The 26,670-nt window shown below is 39.5% G+C and overlaps 1 protein-coding gene across 4 annotated transcripts in view; it reads left to right on the top strand.

The window, feature by feature from the left end:
- The window catches only part of RASGRF2 (Ras protein specific guanine nucleotide releasing factor 2), a 188,227-nt gene that overhangs the window by 54,014 nt on the left and 107,543 nt on the right, over positions 1–26,670 (top strand). For all 4 annotated transcript variants that reach the window (XM_080679969.1, XM_080679968.1, XM_080679970.1 and 1 more), the window contains exons 2-7: positions 7,135–7,241; positions 14,979–15,126; positions 17,486–17,575; positions 22,359–22,612; positions 25,434–25,513; positions 25,903–26,096. In XM_080679969.1, coding sequence (XP_080536095.1) covers positions 7,135–7,241; positions 14,979–15,126; positions 17,486–17,575; positions 22,359–22,612; positions 25,434–25,513; positions 25,903–26,096 — 873 coding nt within the window. The remainder of the gene's footprint in view (positions 1–7,134; positions 7,242–14,978; positions 15,127–17,485; positions 17,576–22,358; positions 22,613–25,433; positions 25,514–25,902; positions 26,097–26,670) is intronic.

Below are 26,670 nucleotides of genomic sequence, written 5' to 3'. Positions count from 1 at the left end.
ATTAATCCTAATAAATAATAATAAAACAAAAAATATTCTAAGGAATTCTTATATTCTGACTGAATGACAATTTTCGCCTTTATATTGCACTAAATTCACAAAATGTACCAGAGTCTACTACATTGCATAATTCCCCTTTCTAGTAACTAGAGAGGGGGAAACAAGAGAGGTGCAAGCGGCTTCCGTATTGTTTCGACCATTACAGTAGTCACCTGCTCCGCCATTACCGATTCTCACCTGATTGTTTTATTTTGTGTATTGTATGTAACTGTATTTTCCTTAACTGTTATATTTAATGGCATCAAATAATTTGATTTTAATAACTATCATTTCTTGTTTGGTTTTCCATTCGAATGAAATAAACCCCTAATGAGTAAAAAAAAGCAAAGGAGTACTTTGCTTTTCTTTAGTAATACAAAAGGTAATGCAACTAATGATAATAGTAACAATAGTAATATGTGTACTTCACTTAGCCGTGAGCTGATCAATGAATCAGAGTCTCCACAGTCCTTGTCAGGCACCATTAGGAAGAACATTCAAACTGGAGGCGGAGAGAAGAAAAAACTCAAAGTGTCAAGAAAATAGGATTCGAACTACTTGAAATTTGGATTTGTTCAAGAACCTGGTAGTGAGCTGGATCCACAGCCGCATTGTGCTGTGTTCTGTGAATTTTTCCAATGATGCCATGAAACCTTCACAACTCGAAAGACACTTGCAATCAAATCACCCGGATTTAGCTAAAAAACCACTTGAATATTTTCAAAGAATGCGTGAAAATATGCAAAAGCAAGTAATCGCCCTAACAAAAATGACTGTTAGGAGATAAATCCTTACTAAAGGCTTCTTGTCTTTTAGCACTTCAGATCGAGAAAAATAAAAGGCCTATGCAATTGGAGAATTAATTAAGCCTTGCATATTGCAAGCCTATGAGGAGGTTTTGGGAAAGCAGGCTGTCCAGAAACTGAAAGCAATTCCTATGTCCACTAACACTGTCAAACGCAGAATTGAAGACATGGCTGAAGATACTGAAAATCAAGTTATAAAAATGGTGAAAAGTTCACCATGTTATTCAATTCAACTTGACGAATCAATGGATGTAAGTAACAAGGCCTTCTCCCTTGTTTTGTGAGGGTTGCGGGTGAAGGAGAGTTACAGGAAGAACTACTTTGCTCAACTTGCTGGGTGCAACAACTAGCTCTGAGATTTTTGAAGCACTTAATAGTTATTTCCTGGAACACGGAATTGAATGGAAAAAATGTACTGGGATATGTACAGACGGTGCCGCAAACATGACTGGACATCTTTCAGGAATTGTTGCAAAAGTGAAAAATGTTGGTCACTCAGACATTTTGTCTACACACCGCATTATACATGGTGAGCAAGTTGCAGCCAAAAAAAATGTCCCCAGAACTACACAAAGTATTATCAGGTGTTATTAAAATTATACATGAAATTCAACACAAAGCGCTCAATTCTCAAATATTTGAGGCACTTTGCGAAGAAATGGGTTCCCATTATACTCACTTTCTTCTTCACGCTGAGGTGAGATGGCTGTTGAGGGGCAAAATACTAACCCGACTGTTCACTCTGCGCGATGAAGTCAAGATCTTTTTCCAGCGGCAAAATAATCTGAAATTACAAGAACTCTTCTCCGACGATGAGTGGGTAGCCAAGCTTGCATACCTGGCAGATATTTTTTGCTATTAAATGAACTAAACATATCCTTGCAAGGATAACTTAAGGATGTGCTCACACTATGGTAAAATGGATGCTTTTCAAAAGAAAATATAACTGAGGCAAACGCGGTTGGCTGAAGATCTGCAAATGTTTTCAAATTTTGATGAATACATGAGAGAGAAGGATGTCCACCGGCAGGTGGTAACCATTGTTCAACAGCACTTACAATCACTCACAGAATCTTTTGGTCGTTATTACCCAAAGAAAAAAGATCCCAGACATGGAAATATGTGGATAATAGATCCATTTGCAGCCAACATTGAAGATAGCAATTTAAGCATGAATAAAAAGAAAGCCTCATCGATCTGTCATCTGATGACAGTCTCAAAGCTAAATTCCAGTCATCCTTATCAAGACCTCATTTTTGCATCTCCATTAAAAGTGAATACCCATTGCTGAGTGAAAAAGCGATGAAAATTTGAATTCAATTTTCAACAACAAATTTGTGCGAAAAATCATTTTCATCTGTCACAGCAATTAAAACTCGGTACCGGTCTCGGCTTGAAATAAATACGTTCTCTGTCTTGCAGTAACGTCATTGGAGCCAAAAATCCAAAACTTATTTCAAGCGAACAGGAGCAAATATCACCCTCTAAAAATGTGTAATACTTAAATAAGCTTTAATTATTTCGTAAAAATTAAACTTACTTTAATAAATTTGTTACAATTAAACAACCTTTGAAGATTTTGTTATGATTAAATAAGTACTTATAACGTTGTTATATTAAATAGGTGCATTTCATATTAATAAAATGGAGGTTCTCTGATCATTATTTTACAAATGTATTTATCTTTTAAAAAATCATATTAGTGGTCCGCAGGTTTTAAAATTATGAATTTAGTGGTCCGTGAGGTCCGAAAGGTTGGCGACCGCAGGTCTATATCATTGTCGTCATTTTGTTCATGAGGAAACTCAGTCTCAGAAAGATTACATGACTTGCCCAAGCTCTGGTAAGTTGAGTTAGCACTTGGGGGAACCAGGACTCACACCTGGGCCTGATGACTTCATAGACGGTCTTGTCAGTAGGATGAGGTCGAGGAAAGAGCTTGACTTCTTGGGGGGAGTGACAGGTCGGGATGGCTGGAGTGCAGTGTGCACTGGCAGAAACAAGGTTAAAAATGGAGAATGGGGCCAGTTTATGAAGGGAGTCTGCAGCCTGCATAAAGTATGCCCTTAGAGTATGAAAACGCCAGCAAGGGTTTGCAAGCAGACACAAGAGCTCAGGTTTATCTTTTAGAAAGAGAACTCTGGCCACCTAGGTTGGGTTTGAAGGACTTGGGTAAGACTAGAGGTAGGGTCGCAGATTTATCCTCACTACACCTAGATATGCAAAGAAAGTATTTTTCTAAATTTTACCTGACTTTTTCCTTAAGACTCCCTCCCCAATTTCTAAGTGGAGAAAGAAAAAACCAAAACCTGCATTTAGCTGAGAGTAGTAAACTCAGTCTGCTTCAGTAATGTAAAAGGTCTCTTTTGGTAATTCGTTTTTTCCTCTGCACCTCACTAAGATGGTGCCTCAGTAAGCGGGACACACATGTCCTTGAGTGTGTGTGTGAGTGAGTGAGTGTGTGTGTGTGTGTGTGTGTGTGTGTGTGTGTATCAGAGTTTGGGGGTTCCACACTGGTGCCCACTGGGGTTTGGCGTTGTTCTAAAGTGTAGCTGGCATCTGTTGCTAAAGTGTAGATCACCTGTAACATCAGGTCCATAGTCTGGTAGGTCAGTCAGGGCCTGGCTGTCCATTTTGCTTACATGGTCCCACCTTGGCTCTTGCTGGGGCTGCATAGCACCCCCACGAGGTCTGATGGTGCCCTTCTCCCACAGTCCTCAATAGTGCACTTGGAATATTCACACTAGAACCTAGGGAGGCTCTGGATCAGTGGTCGCCAACCTTTCGGACCCCACGGACCACTAGTGGTCCATGGATCACCAGTTGGCGATGGCTGCTCTGGATAGCTAAACTCAAAACTTAGGCCCTGTCTTTTGTTACCTGCTGTGACACCAGTTTTACTGACTTACATGACATGGTCACCACCCCATGTTGTCATGAGGAGGGGGTGGGGAAAGAGGACAGTCTGTGAGATGACATCCTGTAGATCCCCAAAGGGCAAGTGATACAGAAGCTCCTTGGCTTTGGGCTTTGTCATCATCCCTTTTACCTCCTCACCCTTTTATGGGATTTCAGCCCTCAGTGGGTCTCTGCCCCCTTTTGCTTTCTGTATCTACCTGGCCACTTCTTCTCTGCATGCTTCTCCTGTGTTCCCAACTCATCTGGACTTCTCTAGGTCATCCCGTCCCCCTTCTGGAGGGGCCGTTAACCTTCCACTTTGGGCTGTAATAGCAGCCAGGATACAAGGAGGGAGAGAGATCAGCTATAAGACATCATATTTCAAAGCTGTCATATCTGTCATCTGGGATACAACTGTTGTGGTAGTCTAGGAGAGGGACAATAAAGCTGACAGAACAGGTTCTGAGGAAGGAGCTTTGGTGAAACCAAATGTGGGGCTGATGAGAGGGAGAAGTTGAGGGTGAGTTTCACGTTCTTAGTTAGGACAACTGTTAGATAAAGATGTTCTTGACAGAGAAAAGACAGGAGGAGAAGGAATAGTCATGAGGGCAGGGGGTTGGAGGAGGAGCATTAGGTAGTGGGAGGGAGGAAAGGAAGGCAACAAGTGAGTTCCGTTTTAGACATAATTGAAGTGGGAGAAATTCAGGGCCCCCATTTGGGGGAGAATCTGCTTAGAGAAAAATATTTGGTAACAGGAGAGACTATCCAGGAAGTAAAAGAAGAGACATCACTGTCATTTTAGATGCTGAATTTAAAGGTATAAACAAGGTCATCACTCCCTTTTCATTCTTCCTTGCACTTCATGATGACTCAGTGCTTTGGAACTTCTAGCTCCTGCAGTGGGCAAGGTCAGAGGACACAGAGTGTCCGCTGTGACTTTTGACCCCCAAAGGGACCTCTAAAAACCCAGGACACGTAAATCCTTGGTATACAGAGTTCATGTCCGAGTGTGGCCAGAAGATACAGAGAAAACTTTGATGAGTGACTAAAAATAAATAATTTTCAGGTACATGCAGAGGCAGTGTTAGTTTTTGTGATTGAGCTGAATTTTTCAAATTGAAATTCTGGAAACATAACTTGTATTTCTCAAAAATTTCCCCCTCATTGTTATGCCTGAGACATGGCTTAACCTTTCATGTACTCTGCTAACATAATTGCCTGGCTGTCTTATAAAGGTGGCTTTTAATTGTGCTCCTGAGCAGCAGCTGCTGTTGAGTTGCTGGTTGCAGTCTTTCCATAGATTGGGCTGGTTCATTAATTGTTTCCTCTCCTTGGACTGGGCATCTGGGCTTGGATAGTAGCCAGCAGCTACTGAAATGCCATCACTGATAGGATTGCCCTTTAAGCCACTGATTTGTTATTGTATTGCATTTCTACTCTTTTTCTCCCAAATTTAAATGAACCTTTATTGGATACAGTGCTAAACTCAATTCTTCCCATTCTCAGCAGCCCTATCATTAGGTTATTCCCCTCCCTGCCCCCCCCACACCCGCCACTAATTCATAGCATTTAGTCCTCTGGCTGCACAAGAGGTTTAAGAACCAAAGACGACTTGTCATTCATGGGGCTCGGGCCTGCCATGGGGCAGTGCCATGGTTTATCACAGGCACGGCCCAGTCCTCCACTGGCTGCTGATTTATGCCCAGGTAACCTAAAAAGTCTCTTGGCCATTTATTGTTCTTTTTTAGAGCTCAACCCTCTCATCTCCAGGATTATCATCCTGAGTGTTTTCAATTCGTTTGAATATTTAATTGTCACACAGAAGTTTGGAGTTGGGGTGGGAAGGTGGGACAACAGAAAGAACCCTGTGTTTTGGTCTCTGGTTCTCCCTCTCAGAACAGCTCTGTGGGGCTGATCTTTTCATGCCTTAGGATGAAGTCTTGGGCAGCCCCAGTGAATTTTCTGGTTATTCTCATAATAAAAATTTCTACAGTCACATTTCCTTCCCAGATAGCCTCAGTTTGGTAATTAATATGTCCAGCCTGAAGTAGATTGGTTTAAGTTGAAATCTTCTCCTACCCCTGACTCAGATTTAGATTTAGTTTGTCAAATTGGACACCTGGCACTCCTCCCCAAACCTATTCCACAAAAAAACGATTTATTGAAATTATAGACTAATTTATTTTTAGAGGTGATAAACATATTTTTTTATATTTATTAAGCTTTTAAAAAATATTTTTTTGCTATTGAAAATGCTGTGTTTTCAAGATTAAGTTTCCTGATTGTTGGTATTGTACCAAAGTGTAATAAATTTTTATATACTGATTTTATATTCAACAATTTTGCTGGATGTTCTTATCCTAATAATATTCAATGACTTTTTAATATAAATAATTATATCATCTTGAATATGATTTTTTCTTTGCTCCCATTTCTTGTTCTTTTATATTTCTACTAGAGGCCCAATGCATGAAAATTCATGCACTGGGGGGGGGGGGTGTCCCTCAGCCCAGCCTGCCCCCTCTCACAGTCCGGGAGCCCTCATGGGCAGGAAGCGACCTGGCGATGAGGGGAAGGCGATGCCCCATCACACCTCTGCTGCTGCCACTGCCGGCAGCGCAAGCCTCAGCCCTCCCTGGTTACCTGAGCCTCGGATGGCCCTGAGCGGCTGGGCAGCCGCCATCTGAGGCTTGCCTGTGCCTCGGGCCAGCCCGGGGCAGCTGGGGGGCTGAGGAGACTGGGGGATTCCGGAGGCAGGCGCGCCGCCCAGCGGGGCCAAGGGGACTGGCGCCACCATCTTGTGACTGTGGGCACTGCCATCTTTGAGGGCAGGGCAGTCAATTAGCATATTCCCTCCTTATTGGCTGTGGGAGCTGCCATCTTTGCGATGGTGTGAGGGTCAATTAGCATATTCCCTCTTTATTAGATAGGATGTTGCCCTCCAGACAGGATTGGTAAATAGAAGTGGTGATAATTGCCATCCTTTCCTTCCTTTTGATTTTAGAGCCATGGCTTGTAATAGTTCACCATTAGGTAAAATGTAGTAAATTTCTGGCAGATATCTTTTGTCAGGTTCAGAAATTTCACTTTCTAGTTTGCAAGGAATTTTATTCATGTGTTTGTGTAGAATTTTATCAAATACCTTTTCTGCATCTAATGAGATATTATGGGTTGACTCTTGCTGAAGGGGGGTTAAGATGCAACCTATGGTATCTTCTAGGTACAAAGTCATTGCCAACTGGGACTGGGAGAGATTTTACATTTTGAAATATGATTTACATAATGCAAATGCATTTTGTAAACATATACCCTTTGTGGGGAAATACCATGTTGCTATGCAGTCATGCTTGAAATATAAAACTAAATGTTGTTTGTATGTTTTTCTCTTCAGTATTACTTTACTGTCCTTTTTGGCCATGAAGGTCAGAAACCACTGGAGCTGCGCTGTGAGGAGCAGCAGGATGGTAAAGAGTGGATGGAGGCCATTCACCAAGCCAGGTATGGGTTCAAATCCTCTGTGTGACACTGGGTTGTCTGGGTCTTTCATTGGTATATCACTGTCAGTGGTAGCTTTGGAAGAATTTGCAGTTCCAAGATGAGTTATCCCTCGATACTTCCCCCTTAGTCATGTGTGAGATGATTCTTTGAGTTTTCTATGGTTATTTTTTCTAGCTAAAGAAAGGCAATAGAGATAACAATAGCAATGATAACAGATCACTTTTGTGGATTTGTTCCTATGTACTGGAACTGTTCTATTGCTTCTCAATTGAGGAATTTATTAAGTGTGTTGATTGACTTATCTTTTCAACAGTCTATGAGAAAGGTACCTCTTTTACTCCCTCTAGGAAACTGAGGTCTGAAAAGGTAGTTTGTTTGCCTGAGGTTGCACAGTTAGGGAGGGGCAGAGCTAGGATCTGGACCCAGCCCTGGGAAGCCTGGTTATCAGGAAATGTGATACCAGTCTCTGTCTAAGGCAGTGGTCGGCAAACTCATTAGTCAACAGAGCGGCAAACCGCATGTGGCTCGAGAGCCGCAGATTGCCGACCACTGGTCTAGGGCAACAGAAGAATCTGATTTTGTTTCCTCCTTAGAAATACCAGGAAGATGGAAAGGAACACACTTGGCCTAAAAAGGGAATGGAAAATAAAAAACGCAGGCAGATCTCTCTCTTTATTTTCATATTCAATTCCAAAGTCCCACCCATTCCTTTGCTTCCAATGGCTCCCATGCTCACAGCTTTATGTGTGTCCCCTCCCTAATCTAGGCTCTCCTCACTCCACAACTCCCTGCTCATATCCCCAGTATTTCAGTGGCAAACCTTGAGCTAGGGCACACTTTCTTTTTCTTCACCTGATATGCCCTCCCTTCTGAATGTCCATACATGTTGCTTCCACCCCTTCATGGAACCTCCCCCAACAGGTCAGTCCACACTGGCCCCCTTGTCCAGATTGCTGAATCACTTGCATTATTACATGTGGAATATTTAACAATTACTACAATATAGGTTATTTTTTTTAAACATATTTCATGTGTGAGATTTCTGTTTCCTGAGCTGTGTCTTGAGAGTGAGGAAGAGGATGAGGGCACATTCATTTCTGAATGAAGCACAGGCTAATTGTACAGTAGATGATCAGGAAATATTTTCACATGGATTATAAAGACAATGAGAATGTTCTGAGTGAGTTTAGACTGATCTTGTAACCCTTGAAACTTTTCTCTGAAAGTCTCCTCCCATCCCCTTTTCTTTCTTCAACTTCTTTTTATTGACCACCTCCTTTGTGACATGCAGTACACTAAGTGCTTCACTTACGTACCAATCTTTATTCCTCACAGCTAACCAGGGGAGTATTATTAATCCCATTTTACAGATGAAAAAACAGAGTTTCATGATGATTAAGCAGATTGTCCAAGATCTAACACAAAGTTGTTTAGCTGCAGAGCTGGGATTTAAACCCAAGTTAATCAGCCTCCAAACCTTTAATCAATGTGCAGAATTGCACCTCTCTTAGTTATTGTCTCTTTCTCTTCAGTTCTTCCCTTTTCCATTTATTTTTCTTTTCCTTGATTCAGAGATGAAAATGGATTTATGTGAGGTCAGGGTTGAGAGTATAAGGTGCTAGTTCCAAAATATTTCAGTTTCTTTTCTCCAAAATATTTCTCAGAGATGTGCAGGGGTGGCGACTAAATGCTGTTCTCCAGGTGGGCCTTGGGGGCAGCTTGCTGGCATCATGATCTAGGCACACTGTTCAGCTGTCTTTGCTCTCAATGGCTCTGACTGAGGGTTTTGCTCCAGAGTTAGAACTAATGTAGAATGACTTGCTGTAGAAAAAGGTCAGGGCTTCAAAGGTGAAAGAAGTATCAAGTTGGCAAGGAGAGCCCTTGGGTCATTTCCAGACACAATCTTTGTCACCACTTGTGTTCCCTTCTATCTGGGAATTAAAGTGAAGTAAATAATTTAAAACGTGTATTTGCCTATCTTTTTCATTCCAGAAAAGCCAAGTACTACTAGTAAGAAAATACAGAGTATAAATTACTTTTAAAATGGTGAGATTTCAAGTAATAGATTTTTTTTCTATATCATAAGAACTGTCATATAAGTGGAACTGAGTCGGTAGCTATGTAATATTGATTGGCATATGATCAAAATCAGGGCGTGTGTGGTCTTGTTAGGAAATAGACTTTAGAAACACTTCAGTGGTTTAGGTAACCAAATGGTAAAAATTCTCTTCTCTTTGGATTTGAAGATTTGGTTAATAATTGATCTTTTGTCCTGATGTTCTAACTTTTTGGTCCATTATATTTACGTTTCCTTTGACTTGAAGCCCAGGATTAGGTTATTTGATGGCTTCCTTTCCATCTGACTGTTTTATACCTGATTTCTTCTATTTGACTTTTTTGCATTGTGATGCTTCTTTAAGTTTTGTTTTTTAAACCACGGAAGATAAAAACGTTTTCATTAAGTTGAGTTCTTGGTGTAATCTTGGATCTGTGAAATTCATCCTGACTTTGTTAATACATAAGCAGAGCCAGAAAGTTAATGAAACTGATTCAGAGAAAGAACTTGTCAGCCACTTTTGCTTGGCATTGTGCTAATTAAAGCAATTGGTTGGTTGACTAAATATTTCACCTTTAGAGGACAGTTTGATGTCATTAATTAGGTACTGCTGCCTTATTAATAGAAAATGCTCAATAATTATGATTTCATTGATCCTTCTTTTTGCACCACTCTTCGTTATTAATTTGAGCTTTTGATTAACTAATGACTACTTTAACTTGAGCTGAGTTCTTTTTCTGAGCAATAATCCTCCTGCAGATACTACACAGACACAGGGTCTGATCAGAAACTACATAGAAACAGGGACTAATCAGAACCCCTCTCTTGGTCACTGCTGTTTCCTGGGATGGCTTCTCAGTACCAGCCTGGGTGTGCTGTCTTTTTGTGCCATGAAAAGCACATTCTTGCTGCTGGCTTTTGTACACAGAGCTGAATCCACTTGCCATAGTTGGCTTTTAGAAGCCCTTTGGGTCATTTTCTGAGATGTAGAGTTGGATTCTCCCTTAGACCTGGCTCAGGGAAAAATTGTTTTGAAAATCAAATTATCTTTTGAAGGTTTGATCTGGTCCAGGAAGCTTGTTTTATACTTTTGCTTGTAGTTGGCCATTATTGTATTTTGAGAACACTGACACATTTAAAAGTAATTTAATCACATAATACTGGCCCCAGTTCATGAGAAATGGCTAGCAAGACTCAGTCTTATTTTCATCTGAATGATGTGAAGCCAAAGCATTTTAATAGCAATGAAGTCTATGCTTATTCCATAAGTGGTCTGCTAATTGGGTATGGAACTTTGGATATTTCCAGTAACCTGATACTTCATCTTTGTTCTCTTGGTCAAATCTGTCCACCATGGTTGATTTAGTTATAGACATTAAGACAATCAAAACCACTAACTCAGCTGATTGTGGATCCTTAGGGCTCATAGGCTGCAAAGACAATGCACATTCATTGTAAAGGGGACAGCTTAGGAGAGGAGAGCTGGCTGTGGAGAGAGAGGAGATTAGTGAGGGTGATATAGTGTTAGAACCTCATGCTAATGTGATACATAAAAAATATTGATTAGTCAGTGGGTGGAACTATTGATATAAGAGAATTTGAAAGCCAGAAGAAAGTGGAAGGTGGTAATGCTGAAGCAGCCGCGAGTAATGAATGCTCCACAGGCCTTGTGCAGCCAGCCTGGGTCCCGGGGTTGGTGCCGGAGGGAAGCCGGTGCCGGCAGCCGGGTGAAGGAAGGCCAAGCACTGCTTAGTGGGGCGCTGCACTGCTGTCATCCAGGATTGGATTTTCCCAATTCCCAGAGACACTGTCGTACGATGATGTTGTTCATAAAGAGTTTTCTCAATGAAATTGAGCATAATCCTGAAGCTAGTAGCAGTTTTCTTTAGTTACTTGTTACATGACTTTTCAGTTTGAGTTTTACTCTAGTTCTTATTCTTTATATCTCATTAGCATATTAGCTATAATATTACTCTCTCATTTGTAACTATGTCCTTAATCAAAGTAATTAGGATGAGGTTCTGGCCCATCTAATAATTCTTTGTTCAGCGAATAGGATTTTTATTCTTCTTTAAAAATAATTAAGGCTTATGATTTTATACTGTGCCTTTGACTGGACTCTTCAGGATTTTATTGGAATGTTTCCATTGATCCTATATGGAATAGTGGTGGTTTGGATTTGATTATAAATATTACACATGAATATTTTACGTATTTGTACATATACCTCAAACTTGCCATCTGCTAGTATTTGACAGATGAGTTGGCTTTCACCATGTTGATTTAATGGCTTAATTTTATTATTTCCTTTGGCAGTGAGAAACCATTTCCCCCTTGGTGGACATTAAACTAAATAAAAAACAAACAGCATAGAAATAATGAATAGCTTAGGCAAAAAATTCTTAAGCTTGAGCATTTTCTAGCAACTAGAAAATGTAATCAGATGAAACCTATATTGGAAGTATAGAAGAGAAATACCAAACCTCTGAAGTGTCTTACACTGAAAGGAAACCATACATGCATGTTCAGATGATTTGATGCAATTCTGAGGTAGACATTCATTTACTAGTGGGAAACACAAAGAGAGCTTTGTGATATAACGTTGAGAGGATATCTCAGTAAGAGTAGTTAGGCATCTAAGGAGACCCAATGAAATAACTTTAAAATTACAAAAAATGAAAATTATTGTGTGAAAAACAAGCCATGGAAATAAAAAATTAGATGACTTTTTTTTTTCTTCATTTGACAATGACTTTTTATTTGAATGAATATTTTGTGCCAACCCCATGTCAGGTGCTGGGCCAATCTTTAACATTTTGCCTCGATTATTGTGGAACCTCCAACTGGTTTCCCTCACTCAAACCCCTACTTTTGTCCTTTCCTGTCTCAGCAGCCAGTGTGATCCTGTTAAAAAGTCAGATCTTGCCATGCCTTCTATCAAAGCTCTGGCATCTTATGATGTGAAGCCAAAGCATTTTAATAGCAATGAAGTCTATGCTTATTCCATAAGTGGACTGCTAATTGGGTATGAAACTTTGGATATTTCCAATAACCTGATACTTCATCTTTGTTCTCTTGGTCAAATCTGTCCACCATGGTTGATTTAGTTATAGACATTAAGACAATCAAAACCACTAACTCAGTTGATTGTGGATCCTTAGGGCTCATAGGCTGCGGAGTCCTTCATGCTTTAGAATCCTGTTCCCTGGTTTACTTTTATTATTTATTCTCTATCTATAAACTTTTAAACGTTTAGCTCCTTTGCTCTAAATTTAAGCCTCTGTTGATTCTGAAAATTAAAAAGCAATAAGGGGCATTTACATCCTTGTTATACAAATATTGTGTACCGAAGTATCAAGGTTTGATGTTTGGTTCCATGGAGAATGAAAGGTAATCACATGCGATTGAATATTTTCTCCTTGAAGGAGAATCTTGCATTGTTAACTTCTCATGTCTTTCTAGCTTTCTTTACTCTCTCTGGCTTGTATTCTTGCATGCCATGTCATCTTACGTCTTTGTTTTCTGTTCTGTTTGGTTGGGAAACTCCTCATAACTTTTCTCCTATTTTAAGTGTGGAGGTTACCAAACTGGTTTTTTGTTTGTTTGGAACTGGCACTTAATCTATTGATTGGTTGCCAGGGGTAGGAATTTAAGTTATAAATATTTCCCCTTACATTCTCTGCTGTGATATAGCATCTCAAGTTACAGATTGAGAAGTATGCCATCTTGATTCTCACTTTCTTTAGATTATCTGTGGTTTCTCTTTGAGAGCTTTTGTAATTTTTTTTTCTCTACCCTTAGAGCTCTGATATTTTACCAAGACGTGTCCGGGTATGAATTGTTTTCATTTATCCTGTCTAGATTACCTTTTATATTTGAACTTTGCCATGTTCAGTTCAGGGAAGGTTTCTTTCATTTTTTTGATGCTTTCCCCCCATCACAGTCTATGTTTTTTTTCCTTCTGGAACTTTCATATGATAGCTAGTAGACTTCTTGGATCTATACTCCATATTGCTCAATTTTTCTTTTATTTCCAATCTCTTTGTATTTTTTTGTTCAATGTTCTTTATCTCTCCAGCTACCCAGCTTAGTTTCAGCCATGTCTGGTGTAGTGCTTAGCACATTCATTGACCTGTAAACTAGAAAGCTGACAGGAACCAGGTAGTCATTATTTTTCTGACTCAGACTTCCTGTGTCTCCTGTCTCTACTCTTCTGAACATCTGCTATTCTTTTCTCTCTCAGAAGACACCTTTTCTGGGCATAGATGTGGCCAAATACTGCTGCCCAACAATGCCAACCTGAGTTTCCAAGTTCAGATCTTCTCAGTTCAAGCAAATAGGTCAGAGGCACAATCCCAGATTCTGGGGAGAAAGAATCTATTTTGTTTAGCTTGGGCCACTTATATCCTTTTAGGCCAGTTTAATGTGGTCATTTGGGGCAGGTTTTGTGGTACAAACATAGCTGCTAGGGCCCACATTCCCAAAGATGTAAGTGGGTAGAAGGTTGGGCTTATATCTCAAAATGTATCTGCTGCAACATTCTTGTTTTTACCCAGTGCACCATTTCTCACTAGAGAAAGTTTAGCTTGTGGTTAAGAACATGGGCTTAGAGTCAGACAGACCTTGATTGGAATCCCACTCAGCCCTGCCACCTACTAGCTGTCTGACCTCTGAGGATCAGATTCTTTGTCTGTACAAATGGGATGATAAATCCTATCTTCTCAGGTTACTGGGAGGATGAGATGAGAATATGTATGGTATTCCCTACACATGCAATAAATAAAAACTATTGTTAATTATTGCTATCATCATACCATTTGGGAAAGATTATGTGAATGGAAGAACATCCATTTTACCACCTTGAATAGTGCAAGAAGATCTGGAGACAAAATTTAGATGCCACAGACTGGCATAATCAATAAAAATATCACAGTCAGTTTGCCTTTATCACATTTGGTCAAAGAATTGGACATAGGTTAGACTGTTGGAGTTAGGGCTCAAAGAATCTACACTTATTTCCAGAATTAAATTTTTTGTTTCTGTTGATTCTGGAAAGTGCAAGGGTAGACAGTGGTCTCAAAATCTTAAAGAGAGCAAAGCAAGGCTGGTGGTTGTTGGTACAGTCATCATAGTTCTTTTCAGCCAGTGCCAATTCTGTTGATTGTTTCATTTATTCTGCTTGGTGGCAAGTCTGTTCTGATTGGCTAGTGCTTTACCCAGTGAAATACTTTGAATATCATTCCTGGAAATCAACTATGTGCCACCAATTCAAAAGACTTCAGTTTCTTGTATAAAAAGATGTACTGTTTTCTTTATAAAACAATACATTTCCTTTGCACTTTTCTCACTGATGTGCTAAAATTGTGGGTGGCAGCTGTTATTAAATGAACTCTAATAAAATATATATAAAATGATAGTGATTCAAATTCTATATAGTTAAAGGATGCCAAACATAAGCCAAAACTTAAATGAACTCTGTGAAAACAATATATGTAAAATGATAATGATTCAAATTCTTTACAGATGGAGGGTACCAAGTGTAAACCAAAGTTAATGTTTACATAGAGTAGAGCTAGCCAAACGAGCTATGCTTATGGCTTCTTTTTAAAACGTAGTGCATGCTTTTCTGAATGGAACTACAGTAGAACAATACCTCAATGACTAACTACTTTTCTCCCAAGTTATGCAGACATTTTGATTGAGAGGGAAGTGTTAATGCAGAAGTACATTCATCTAGTTCAGATCGTAGAGACAGAAAAAATTGCAGCTAACCAACTACGGCATCAACTCGAAGATCAAGATACGGAAATCGAAAGGCTTAAATCAGAGGTATTTCCCAGTTGATGGATTCTTTCTCATTGTTTCATGTTGACTGTCATATCCTTATGATTACTTAAGGCATATCAGGGTAAATTTTTAATCCCAAACTTAGTTTCTATGCTTTCAACACATACATGGCCAGGCTACTGATCTCCATTAGGAATGACTCTAATGTCTGTGTTAAAATTAGGCAAATATGCTTCAATAAAATATCAGGATTATGGGCTGTTTTTTAATTATTTGTGCTCCCAATGCCCTTCATTTGATTGGATACTCAGAGTTGATTACAATATTTAACTCTTTCCAGATGGAGTCCTAGGGTAATGGTAACTGTGAGTCTGTCATAGATTCAATTAAATCCAAATGATAACTGAGGAAGGACAAAAAATGAATTCGTAATGACTTTCCTTTTTCTAGATCTAAGGACTCCAACGTCTCCTCTCTAGAATATTGAAAAACATGTTTAAAGTAAAATGTAAGACATTTGTTAGGGTGCATTTTTTCCTGAAGTTGGTATTCCTATATCCCTCTTCTTCCCCCATCCCCTTAGCATGAACTTTAAGCCCTATACTCCTAGATAGTGAGACCGATACCAGGTTAGAGTGGAAGGTGGTCTAGTGTCTGCAACAATGGCAGTGTGCCTGGTCCTCCCTCTCTCTCCAAGAAGCCTCTGTGTGTGTGTGTGTGTGTGTGTGTGTGTGTGTGTGTGTGTGTGTGTGTATACTATATATATACCTTTTCTTGCTATCTTGTCATTCCTCGTGGGAAGTGTTCAATAGTTAAAGATTTGAAGAGGAATGTAGAAAATGAGTTTTTTCCCCTCTTTCTGACCAGCAGTGCCTTAGTATTACTTAGCTTTGAAGAGAAGAATTGGATAGAATGAAACCTACTACTAATTATATCCTTGGTGACAGAAATAATTCAGGTTCCTCAGCCTTGGTAACTTTATCACTTTTCTGGTATTGGACAACATTTTCTTCTTCATTTCCTCACATCTTCCTCTTAGACATACTCTGTGAATCCTGTGAAGGGGTTTCACCCCCTGCTGCCTGTGTACATCACCTCTAGTGTACAGAGCATGGGCATAAGCTGGTTCCATCTGGGATCTGCTTGCTTCTCCGGTGATGATAAGTTGCAGATCATGCTCACCATATCATTAGTGTTGTTCACTTCCCAATTCAACCCTGAAATCTGATATAGTGAAAAAAACAACAACAGAAAACTTAACAAACCTGCCTTTTAAAAACTATATCAGGCACTGTAATTTAAAACAAAATTATTGTGTTCTTTCTTTGCCACAGTAAGCTAGAGCAGATTCTTGTCTGCTAAGTGAAAGAGGTTGGCATTTCCTCTATAAGAGAGACTCAGCACCAAGCGATGTTCCCCAATATTTATCTGTGTGTGCTTCTCTGTATTCACTACATTCTATTTTAGTCTGAACATAGACTGCAGTTAAAAACTGTCAGGAGCAGGTATGTCTTGTGTGGTTGCTTGACAAGAGCCATAATTTATTTCCTACTCCTTTTATTTCCCCACTTCCCTGCCAGAACATGGTGGAGATGTGTATTTGGTCTTGAGGATAAAATGTAGACAGGTCAGAGGGAGCAATTATGATCCCGTAGCTCTGAGTTTGCTTGTTAGTAAATCTATAAAGGTTCTTACATTTGTAAGAGCCTTCAATAGAGTGGCAGTCCAGTGAATTTTATTACTCAATGCAGTTGAGAGGCCATCTGGTCTTGAGTTGTCCCTCGCAGGTCACAGAACTGAGCTGGAGATAGAAAAAGGTCCCAGGTTGTTTCAATCTTTTTTATGTTTTAACCTTTTCTTGGCTGGCTGGGACCAACCCCATGGGTCTGAAGCTCCCTATGCAGTTACCGTTTCCCCAAGGAGATCTGTGAGTCTGCTGTACTGTGTGTAGTTGGACGGCCACAGGTTAATTATTCCCACAGGGAAGCATGAGCATTGAGCTGACTGTCATTGCATTTGGAAACCACAGGACATCTCAGGCAGCTACCTTTAGCAAGATGGTTGACATGTCACTCAGCTCCTGAGAAGGCCTGGCTTGGTCATCACTGGCATGGTCATCACTGGCAGTTAGGGTGGAGTTTGGTACAACATTTCCTAACCCAGATCCCAGTTCACACTTCCACAGGCACTTCTTATAATAACTTGTTATTTAAAAACCAATACAGGCTTAGGGTGAAGTTCATGCTTCCCCTGTCATAGCACCAAAGGCAGAGAGAGAGTGAATAAAAACTGAGTATTTCCTGAGAACCTCATATGCTACCTTATAGGCATGACTTCTTATGAGTTATGGCAATAATCCAGTATTTTCCAGATCATGAAATGGACCTATTTTGTGTTCTAGATTATCGCTCTTAATAAAACCAAGGAACGAATGCGGCCTTACCAAAGCAATCAAGAAGATGATGATCCAGACATCAAAAAGATTAAAAAGGTAGGATGCTCCTGGTTTCCGGCTGTGGAGTAGCACAGCAACCAATTGTCTTGTAATAATGTCTTTGCCACCCTGTCCCTGAGCTGAGAACCTTGGTGTTTCTCTTCTAATGGCTCTGAGATTTGCCCTTCAGAGTGATCCAGACATGACTACTTTTTTGGAAAAGTTTCAGCTTGAGATTTCTTCCTAGTCCTGAGAATCCCCTTTTGGATTCTGTGGGAAGGATGCTATAACCGGACATTAAGATAATAGTGTTCCCCAGTTGGGTTAATTAGGTGCTGTTTAACCTCCTAATTTTATACTGCTTCTTATTTGGGGGAGTGTTTTTTAAATTACATTCAAACATATTTCTTTCAGCATAATCTTTAGTGCTTATTTTTTTGAACATGTGAAAAGATTAGGTAAATCGCTACATCTGCTCAGATTTCTGGTTTATTATTGTTTCTTTCTTGTTCAACATCCACAAAATCAGCAGATCCTTTTCCATCAAACTGTTATGTATAATTGTACAACTTTTGTAATTAACCAGACACTGGTGCTCAGTCTAGTCTACTGTGTTTGCTTTAGGTCATCTAGGTTTCGAGTTCGGTAATCTTAATAGCTCTGTGTGAAGCGCTTACTCGGTTTTGTTAACATTATGTGGAAAGCCTCACCATTAAACTGTTTATATGTTCTTTATTTCTTAATCCTGTTTTCCTAAGCTAAATAATTATTCCCTTTCAGTTGTAGCAAAATTTTAGCTAAATATTGCTTAGAATTTGAAATAGAAAAGCTTCTTAGGACTAAGTTATAATGCTTTTAGTTTTTAAGAAATAAAAAAGTAAAATAACATCATTTCTTTCTTAGAATTTATAACTTTATAAATTGAATTTGGTTTATGTTATTGTGTTACAAGATTCATATTATTGCCTTCCTTTTGATAGTATGCAGTTGCATGTAAGCAACGATATCAGTAAAATACAATTTTCAGTGCAGTTGTAGAAGCTGGTCTGTGAGGAAGTAAATGAATCAGCTTTTGCTCAGCAGGAGATAACTGTCCAAATAAATAGAAAAGTTTTATTTAATATAAAATTCAATTTAGTTGATTTTTAAAAATACTCTGTTAAGCGGAAGAATAACGATAAAGTAAATAGACTTTACATTTAATAGCTTCCTATTTCTTAATAGAAAAAATTTTAAAACTATTTTTAAACTTATCAAATAGATTTTGAAATTAACTCTATTGTTTTTCTGTCTCAAATCAAACTAATACCTGTGTGGAAAAGGGCTGTTTACAAATGAATTATTTTCTCTATTCTGATCTTGACAAATATCAACATAATTTGTTAACTTCAAGAGACCAAAAATTGAAATTGGTTATAATTCATAGAAATTTGCCATTAGGTTTTTCCAAATATTATACATATATTTTCTCCCCACATAATTTTATTAAAACATGGTTAATTTTTATTGTTTGGGGTAAGTCAACTGTATGAATGTCTTTGGAAAATTGATAGTATGCTGACAACATCAGTAGGTAAATGAGATAATTTAAACATTGCAAAAGAAGAGTAGTTGTTTAAATACATGATAATTTAGACCACGTGGGTAAAACAGTATGGAAAAAATAAAAAGTGTAAGACTGAATAGATAACAATGCTACTAAAAAAAGATTTGGTAGTGACTTAATGCTCTCAATTATATGTGAATTTGCAACCTGCTTTGTTGCTGAATCTGCCACTTTAATATAACAAATCCTAATGAATTATCATATAGGACCTCAGATATATTTGGTCAATTATTTTATAGATGAGGAAATGGAGGACCAGAAGTCAAGGTCAGTCACAAGGTTAGTTGCAGAGCCTTTGGGCTAAGGATTACAGCATATACCTGTTAGCTTAGCACCCAGCATTTACCTGGGCATTTAGACAATGGTCAATAAATATTTGTTGGCTAACACACACACAGGCCAGTGCACTTCGTGAGGTTTGCTTATTATTTTCAAACCATACATAGGGAATTTAGATAAATTTTTTAGAGGCTAGCATATGCAAAAGCTAATATGCAAAGTGTCCCCTCGGGAGTTCGACTGGGAGACCAGGAGTCCAATTGCTCCCTCTGACGTGTTCTGACCAGCAGGGGGTGGTGCGGAATGAAGGAAGGCCCTGGCCAGCAGTCGGCAGCTGGCAGCCAGGGAAGGAAGGCCCTGGCTGGCAGCCAGAAGGCCCCGATCTGCCCTGATCGCCAGCCAGGCCTAGGGACCCTACCCATGCATGAATTTTGTGCACCAGGCCTCTAGTTTTCTATAAAATTGATATAAAACTGTATTTTATGTTTCTTTTCACAAAATAATAACCATTGCAAATTGTTAAAATCTATTTTTACATGTGGCTGGAAAAGAGAGTCCTTACAGTTAACAAGGGGCAGGTAAAAGAACACCAAGTTACCTTGCAGCCTTCCTAGCTGTGTGATTTACCATGAAATTTAGTTTACTCATCTATAAAAGTAAGAAGTTGGATGAGCGCATCACTGACACTTATTTTTAAATGTAAAGAAATGACATCTCAACAACACAAAATCAAATAACCCAATTTTAAAATGGGAAACGACTTGAATAGACATTTCTCCAAAGATTACAGACAATTGGCCATATATATATAAGCCTAAGCATTGGTTATGACCGGAACAACTGGAATGACTGGCCAACTAGTTGCTATGACGTTCTGACCACCAGGGGGCAGACGCTCAATGCAGGCACTGCTCAGCCAGAAGCTGGGTTCACAACTGGCGAGCGCAGCTGTGGCAGCAGGCGCCTCTCTTGACTCCGTGGCAGCACTACAGAGTGGCAGCTGCATGCACAGCAGGCTGGGATGAGCATGAGTGGTGCGGTGCCGGCTCAGACTCCTCCCTGGCCACCTGCCGCTTGGTGCACTGCTACATCCCCTGAGGAGTCCCGGATTGTGAGAGGGCGCAGGCCAGGCTGAGGGACTCCACCCCACCCCCCACCCCCCGCCGTGCACGAATCCGTGCACCGGGCCTCTAGTTTGTATATAATCTTTGGAGACATCATATGTACATGAAAAGATGCTCTACATGATTAAGCATCAGATAAATACAAATTAAAACCACAATTTGATATCACTGCATACCTATTAGTATAGCTACTCTCATGAAAACAAAATAATACCTATTGATGAAGATGTGGAGAAATTGAAACTCTTGTGCACTACTGGTAACATTGTAAATTGATTCAACTGCTATGGAAAACAGTATGGTGGTTCCTCAAAAAATTAAAAATAGAACTACCATATGATCCAGCAATCCTACCTCTGGGTACATATCCAAAATAATTAAAAGTGGGATCTTGAAAAGATATAGGCACTCCTATGTTCATTGCAACATTATTTACAGTAGCCAAAATGTGGAAGCAACTGGATGTCCACTGAATGGATTAAAAAAAAAAAGTGATACATATGTACAATGGAATATTATTTGGCCTTGAAAAGGAAGGAAATCCTGGCACATATTACAACATGGATGAACCTTGAGGCTTATACTAAATGAAATAAGCCAGACCCAAAAATACAGATAACTACCAGTATATGACTCCACTTATATGAGGTATCTAAAGTAGTCAAATTCACAGAAATAGGAAGAATGGTGGTTATGAGGACCTAAGGGAAGACTGAAAAGGAGAGTTGTTTAATGAGTATAAAGTTTGTTTTGCAAGATGAAAAAGTTTTCAGAGATCTGTCGTACAACAATGTGAATACAGGATGTAGCAAAATTAGGTTTACAGTTGTGAGTACACAATATACAGAGTGTATTCTTACATTAAATAATTACTGTATTATTTTCCACATGAACACTACTGAAGTACACACTTAAAAATGGCTAAGATGGTAAATTTTATGTTATGCTTTTTTTAACTACAATTTAAAATATTTTTAAAATATCTGATTGTTAAAGAATAAACATTCCTTTCTTGAAATGTTAATAACTAACCATGTAATATTATTATACTAGAGGCCTGGTGCATGAATTCGTGCATAGTGGGGTCCCTTGGCCTGGCCTGGCCTGTGGGATCGGGCTGAAACTGGCTCTCTGACATCCCCGAAGGGGTCCCAGATTGGGAGAGGGTGCAGGCAAGGCCAAGGGACCCCCTGGTGCACAATCAGGGCTGGGGAGGGACGTGGGAGGAAGGCCAGCCAGGGAGGGACCATGAGAGGGCTCCAGCACATGTCCAGCCTGTCTTGCTCAGTCCTGATCGTCCGGACCCCAGCAGCAAGCTAACCTGCTGGTCAAGAGTGTCTGTCCCCTGGTGGTCAGTGCACGTCATAGTTACTGATCAACCGGTTGACTGTCTGCCCCCTGGTGGTCAGTGCATGTCATAGCGAGAGGTTGAGTGAACTTAGCATATCATTAGCATATTACACTTTGATTGGTTGAATGGCCGACTGGACTACTGGACACTTAGCATATTAGGCTTTTATTATATAGGAGGATTCTGGTGTCCATTTAGGCAGGCCTAAACACCTTAAGCTTAAGGAAGAAACTTGTAAACCTGATAAAATTATTATTTTTAAAATCATTTATATTCTGTTATCTAAAAAAATGTATCTGCCAGTACATATTCTAGGGGTGGGACCATTAGTGCACCAATGAAAGAGCAATGTTTCATATGGCACAGGATGGACACCTTTATAGACAGACTTAAAAAGCCTGTCTCACAACTCCCTGAGGTTTTCTTTTCTTTTCTTTCTTCTTTCCTTAACCCTTCCCTTCCATCTTTTTTGCTCTGTAGGTTCAGAGCTTCATGCGAGGATGGTTGTGTAGAAGGAAATGGAAGACCATCGTGCAGGATTACATCTGTTCTCCTCATGCTGAAAGTATGAGGAAGAGAAACCAGATTGTGTTCACCATGGTCGAGGCTGAGTCGGAGTATGTTCACCAGCTCTACATCCTGGTCAACTGCTTCCTCCGGCCCCTACGAATGGCCGCCAGCTCCAAGAAGCCCCCCATCAGCCACGATGACGTCAGTAGTATTTTCCTCAACAGGTTTGTCTTGGCATAAATCAGTCATGTGAAAAACCCATTTGTATTTCTTAGAATTTTTACTCTATACTTGTAAAAAATAGGTTTCATAAATTCACTTTTGTGAGTTTATGATATTGGAAATAAGAAAGCTATTATTTGTGTTTTATTATTAGTCCAATTTGTATATCTTTATCTTGAATCTTGGCATGTAGTTTTCTGTTTTCCTCCTCTATTTGACATATGTTTTCTTATCATTGTGTGGGGGTATGTGTATGTTCGGGAAGATCATCTCCCTCACAAAATGAAGGAAATGGAGTGATGAATGGGTCTTTACATATGATTTATACAAAAGTACTTTAGGAAGAGCAAAAACTAACAGAGGGCCTGAGACTTTCTGGTAAATCTATTCACTCAATAAATATTTATAGTGTCTTTACTGCTGAGGATTCATCAGTGAGCAAAGAAAAAAAAAATCCCTGTCTTCATGGAACTTAAATTTTGATGTAGGAAGACAGACAATGAATAGTGATTAAGTGAACTGTGTAGTATATCATGTGGTGATGAGTTCTGTAGAAAAATGAAGAAGCAAAAAAGAGCCCTAGCTGGTTTGGCTCAGTGGATAGAGTGTCAGCCTGCGAACTGAAAGGTCTCAGGTTTGATTCCGGTCAAGGGCACATGCCCGGATTGTGGGCTCGATCCCCAGTGGGGGGCGTGCAGGAGGCAGCCAATCCATGATCATGGATGTTTCTATCTCTCCCTCCCTCTTCCTTCCTCTCTGAAATCAATAAAAATATATATTAAAAAAAAAGAAGCAAAGGAGATAAAGGGGGAAGGAAAGTGCTTGGGTGTTTCACTTAAAAATTAGTTATTTGTTTTTGAGTAGATAATACAAGTTCACAAGTCAAAACAATATGAAAACATCAAACAACAGTTAGAAATCTCATTCTTATCCTGCCTTCGCCCACCCCATTACTTTCTGTATGTAATCATTTAAATTAATTTCTTATATATCCTTCCAGTGTTTATTAATGTAGATGAAATCAAATATGGATTTTGAGTCTTACATTGCCCCTTATTACACAAAAGGCAATGTATTTTTAATATAGATTTTTCTTTCATGTATCAATATATCCTGGACATCTTTCCATATTGATATCTAAAGAACATTTTATTTTTTAAAAAATTGCTACATTGTATTATGTGAATGTGCCATAGTTTTGTGTATGTATATATATTATATATATATTATATATATATATATAATATATATATATATATATAGTCTTCAGAAAGCCCTCAAAAATAAGTTAACATTTGAAAAAAGGCTTCAATTGGTGAGGAAGTAAGCCATATGACTATCTAGGGGGAAAGTGATGCAAACAGAGGGGGCTGCCTGTGCAAAGGGCCTGAGCAGGCCTGGCTTGCTTGTTTGAGAAACTGCCAAGGTCTGTGTGGATGCAGGGGGAAGTTAAAGTATTAACAGTAAGACATTATAAGATTGTTTACTTTTACTTTAAGTGAGATGGGGAAACGTTGGTGGGGTTTTGAGCAGAGAAGTGGCATGACATGACTTATGTTTTGAAAGGCTCACTCTGGCCTCTCAGTTGAGAACAGACTATAGGGAGATCAATAAGCTAGGTCAGTGGTCGGCAAACTCATTAGTCAACAGAGCCAAATATCAAAAGTACAATGATTGAAATTTCTTTTGAGAGCCAAATTTTTTAAACTTAAACTTCTTCTAATGCCACTTCTTCAAAATAGACTCACCCAGGCCGTGGTATTTTGTGGAAGAGCCACACTCAAGGGGCCAAAGAGCCGCAGTTTGCCAACCACGGAGCTAGGTGATAGATGGTTATAGCAGGAGAGGCCTGTCAGGCGGCTGTTGTGATAAACAAACTAAGAGATGATTGTGATGGAGAAAGTGATAAGTGGTTGGATTCTGGGTATATTTTTAGTATAGAGCCAGTAAGATTTGTTGATGAGTTTGATGTGGATTTTGAGAGAAAACAAAAAGCAGGTAAAATTCCAAGGTTTTTGGCCTGAACAACTAGAGTATGGAGTTGCTCTTTACTACATGGAGTAAGACTAGGGAAAAGATGAAGAGCTTTTATTTTGGAACTGCCAAGTGTGAGATGCTATTTGCCATCCAAGTGGAGAAATCAAATGAGCAGGGATTGGGTATTAGACTGGCATTCAAGGTAAGAGTCTGGGATGGGGATATAAATTTGGAAGTCCAATAGCATATGATTAGTAAGCTGTTGGTATTAATGAGATTGCCAAGGGAGTGAGTATAGATGAATGAGAGAAGAACAAGGTCTGAGCCCTGGGTTATTCCAACATTTAAAGGTTAGAAGATGAAGAAGAGCTATAATGTGATAGTAAAGAGAATCAGAGTTGCAAGGTGAAAAACAGAAAAGTGGATTGTCCTGAAAACAGGCAAGAGGGAATGAATAACTATATCAAAAGGTCAAATAAAACCATAACTTAGAACTGACTGTGGGTTTAATAACATGGAGCTCATTGGTAACTGATGAGGGGGTGGGTCCAAAGCCAGAATGGGGAGAATGGAAGGATTGGAATTGGAAGAGAGTATGTATAGAAAACTCTTTCAAAGGAGAGATATTATATATATATATAAAAGAGCAGAGAAATAGGGTGGTACTTGGAGATAAATAAAAAAGTGTGTGTGTGTGTGTGTGTGTGTGTGTGTAACGAGAAGAAGTCTGATAACATGTGATTAAAAGCTAGGCTTTGCTGTTGTGAAGAAGGAGGGAGATTTCCCCACATTGGGGGGCAATGGCTCTACTCAAGACTAAATTATATTCTTTTTGCATTTTTATAGTGAAACAATCATGTTTCTTCATGAAATATTTCATCAAGGACTGAAGGCAAGGTTAGCAAACTGGCCTACTTTAATTTTAGGTAAGTGCATGCCTTGGTTTCTCTTACTCTGGCTACAATTAGAGTAAAATAATTTCAACATTGTTCAGCTGAAGCTGTTGAATTTTCCCACTGATCTGAGCTGCTTTAGCCATTGGGAATTTGTCTCATTGGCCTTTGGACCCTGCCCTACTATTTACCTATCTCCTGGCCTGTCATGGTCATTCTGGGCTAGAGTCAGGCTCTGCCCTGGAGAACACTCTGTCAGATCAGTCATTCAGGCATCTGGTCTGGTCCCCAAGCATGTGTGACACCTGGTACTGGGAGGAGCCACTCCCTGCCACTCCCATTGAGTGAACACAGTCTCTCTCCAGTACCTTAGATAATTTACTGAGCACCAAGAGAAACTGCCATTTTACTTCTTCTTTCAGCTGATCTGTTCGATATTTTGCTCCCCATGCTGAACATTTATCAAGAATTTGTGCGTAACCACCAGTACAGCCTCCAAGTGCTTGCCAATTGTAAGCAAAACAGAGATTTTGACAAACTCTTAAAACAGTATGAAGCCAACCCTGCCTGTGAAGGGAGGATGCTAGAAACGTTCTTGACCTATCCGATGTTTCAGGTGAGTCCTCTGGGATGCATTTTATGAGTCACTAGTTCCAGCTCAGTGTGCCTGATGACCAGAGGGAGATGTGCAAGGATCCCCTGTGAAGAATTATAACACACATGCATCACCTCTCATCTTGATCTTGACCTTGAGATAATCAAATTTATGCCTCACATCCGCTCTCTGCCTAGTATATGTAAGAAAGCCAGGCATTTTTGAGACAATTACATAAAAAAATGTGTTTGTTTTTTTTTTTAAAAAAAGCAGCACAATGTTCTCTTTATAGAAAGATTCCACGCAGACCTCTTCCATGAAGTCTCCTCCTCCAGCATGTTTAAAAATATTATTAGGGTTACAGAAATAGGATGCTGTGCAAATGTTCCAGGGTATGCTGGTTGCATAAAAGGTTCCTGGGAAGTTGAGTGGACCAGTGGGAAAGTCTTGTGTTCCTGGCCATCCTCCCCACCCTGCTGTGATTGCTGTTGAGTCCCCTTGGCTGGAGCTGTGGAGAACAAAAGGAGGACCTCCCAGGTGACAGAGGCTGTGGAGACTTAGGAGCCAGAGGCATTAGCTGGACTGGGGACTCTTG

The sequence above is a fragment of the Plecotus auritus genome, assembly GCF_963455305.1.
Source record: "Plecotus auritus genome assembly, chromosome: 7".
NCBI classification, from domain to species: Eukaryota; Metazoa; Chordata; class Mammalia; order Chiroptera; family Vespertilionidae; genus Plecotus; species Plecotus auritus.
This window is presented reverse-complemented; position numbering and strand designations above follow the sequence as displayed.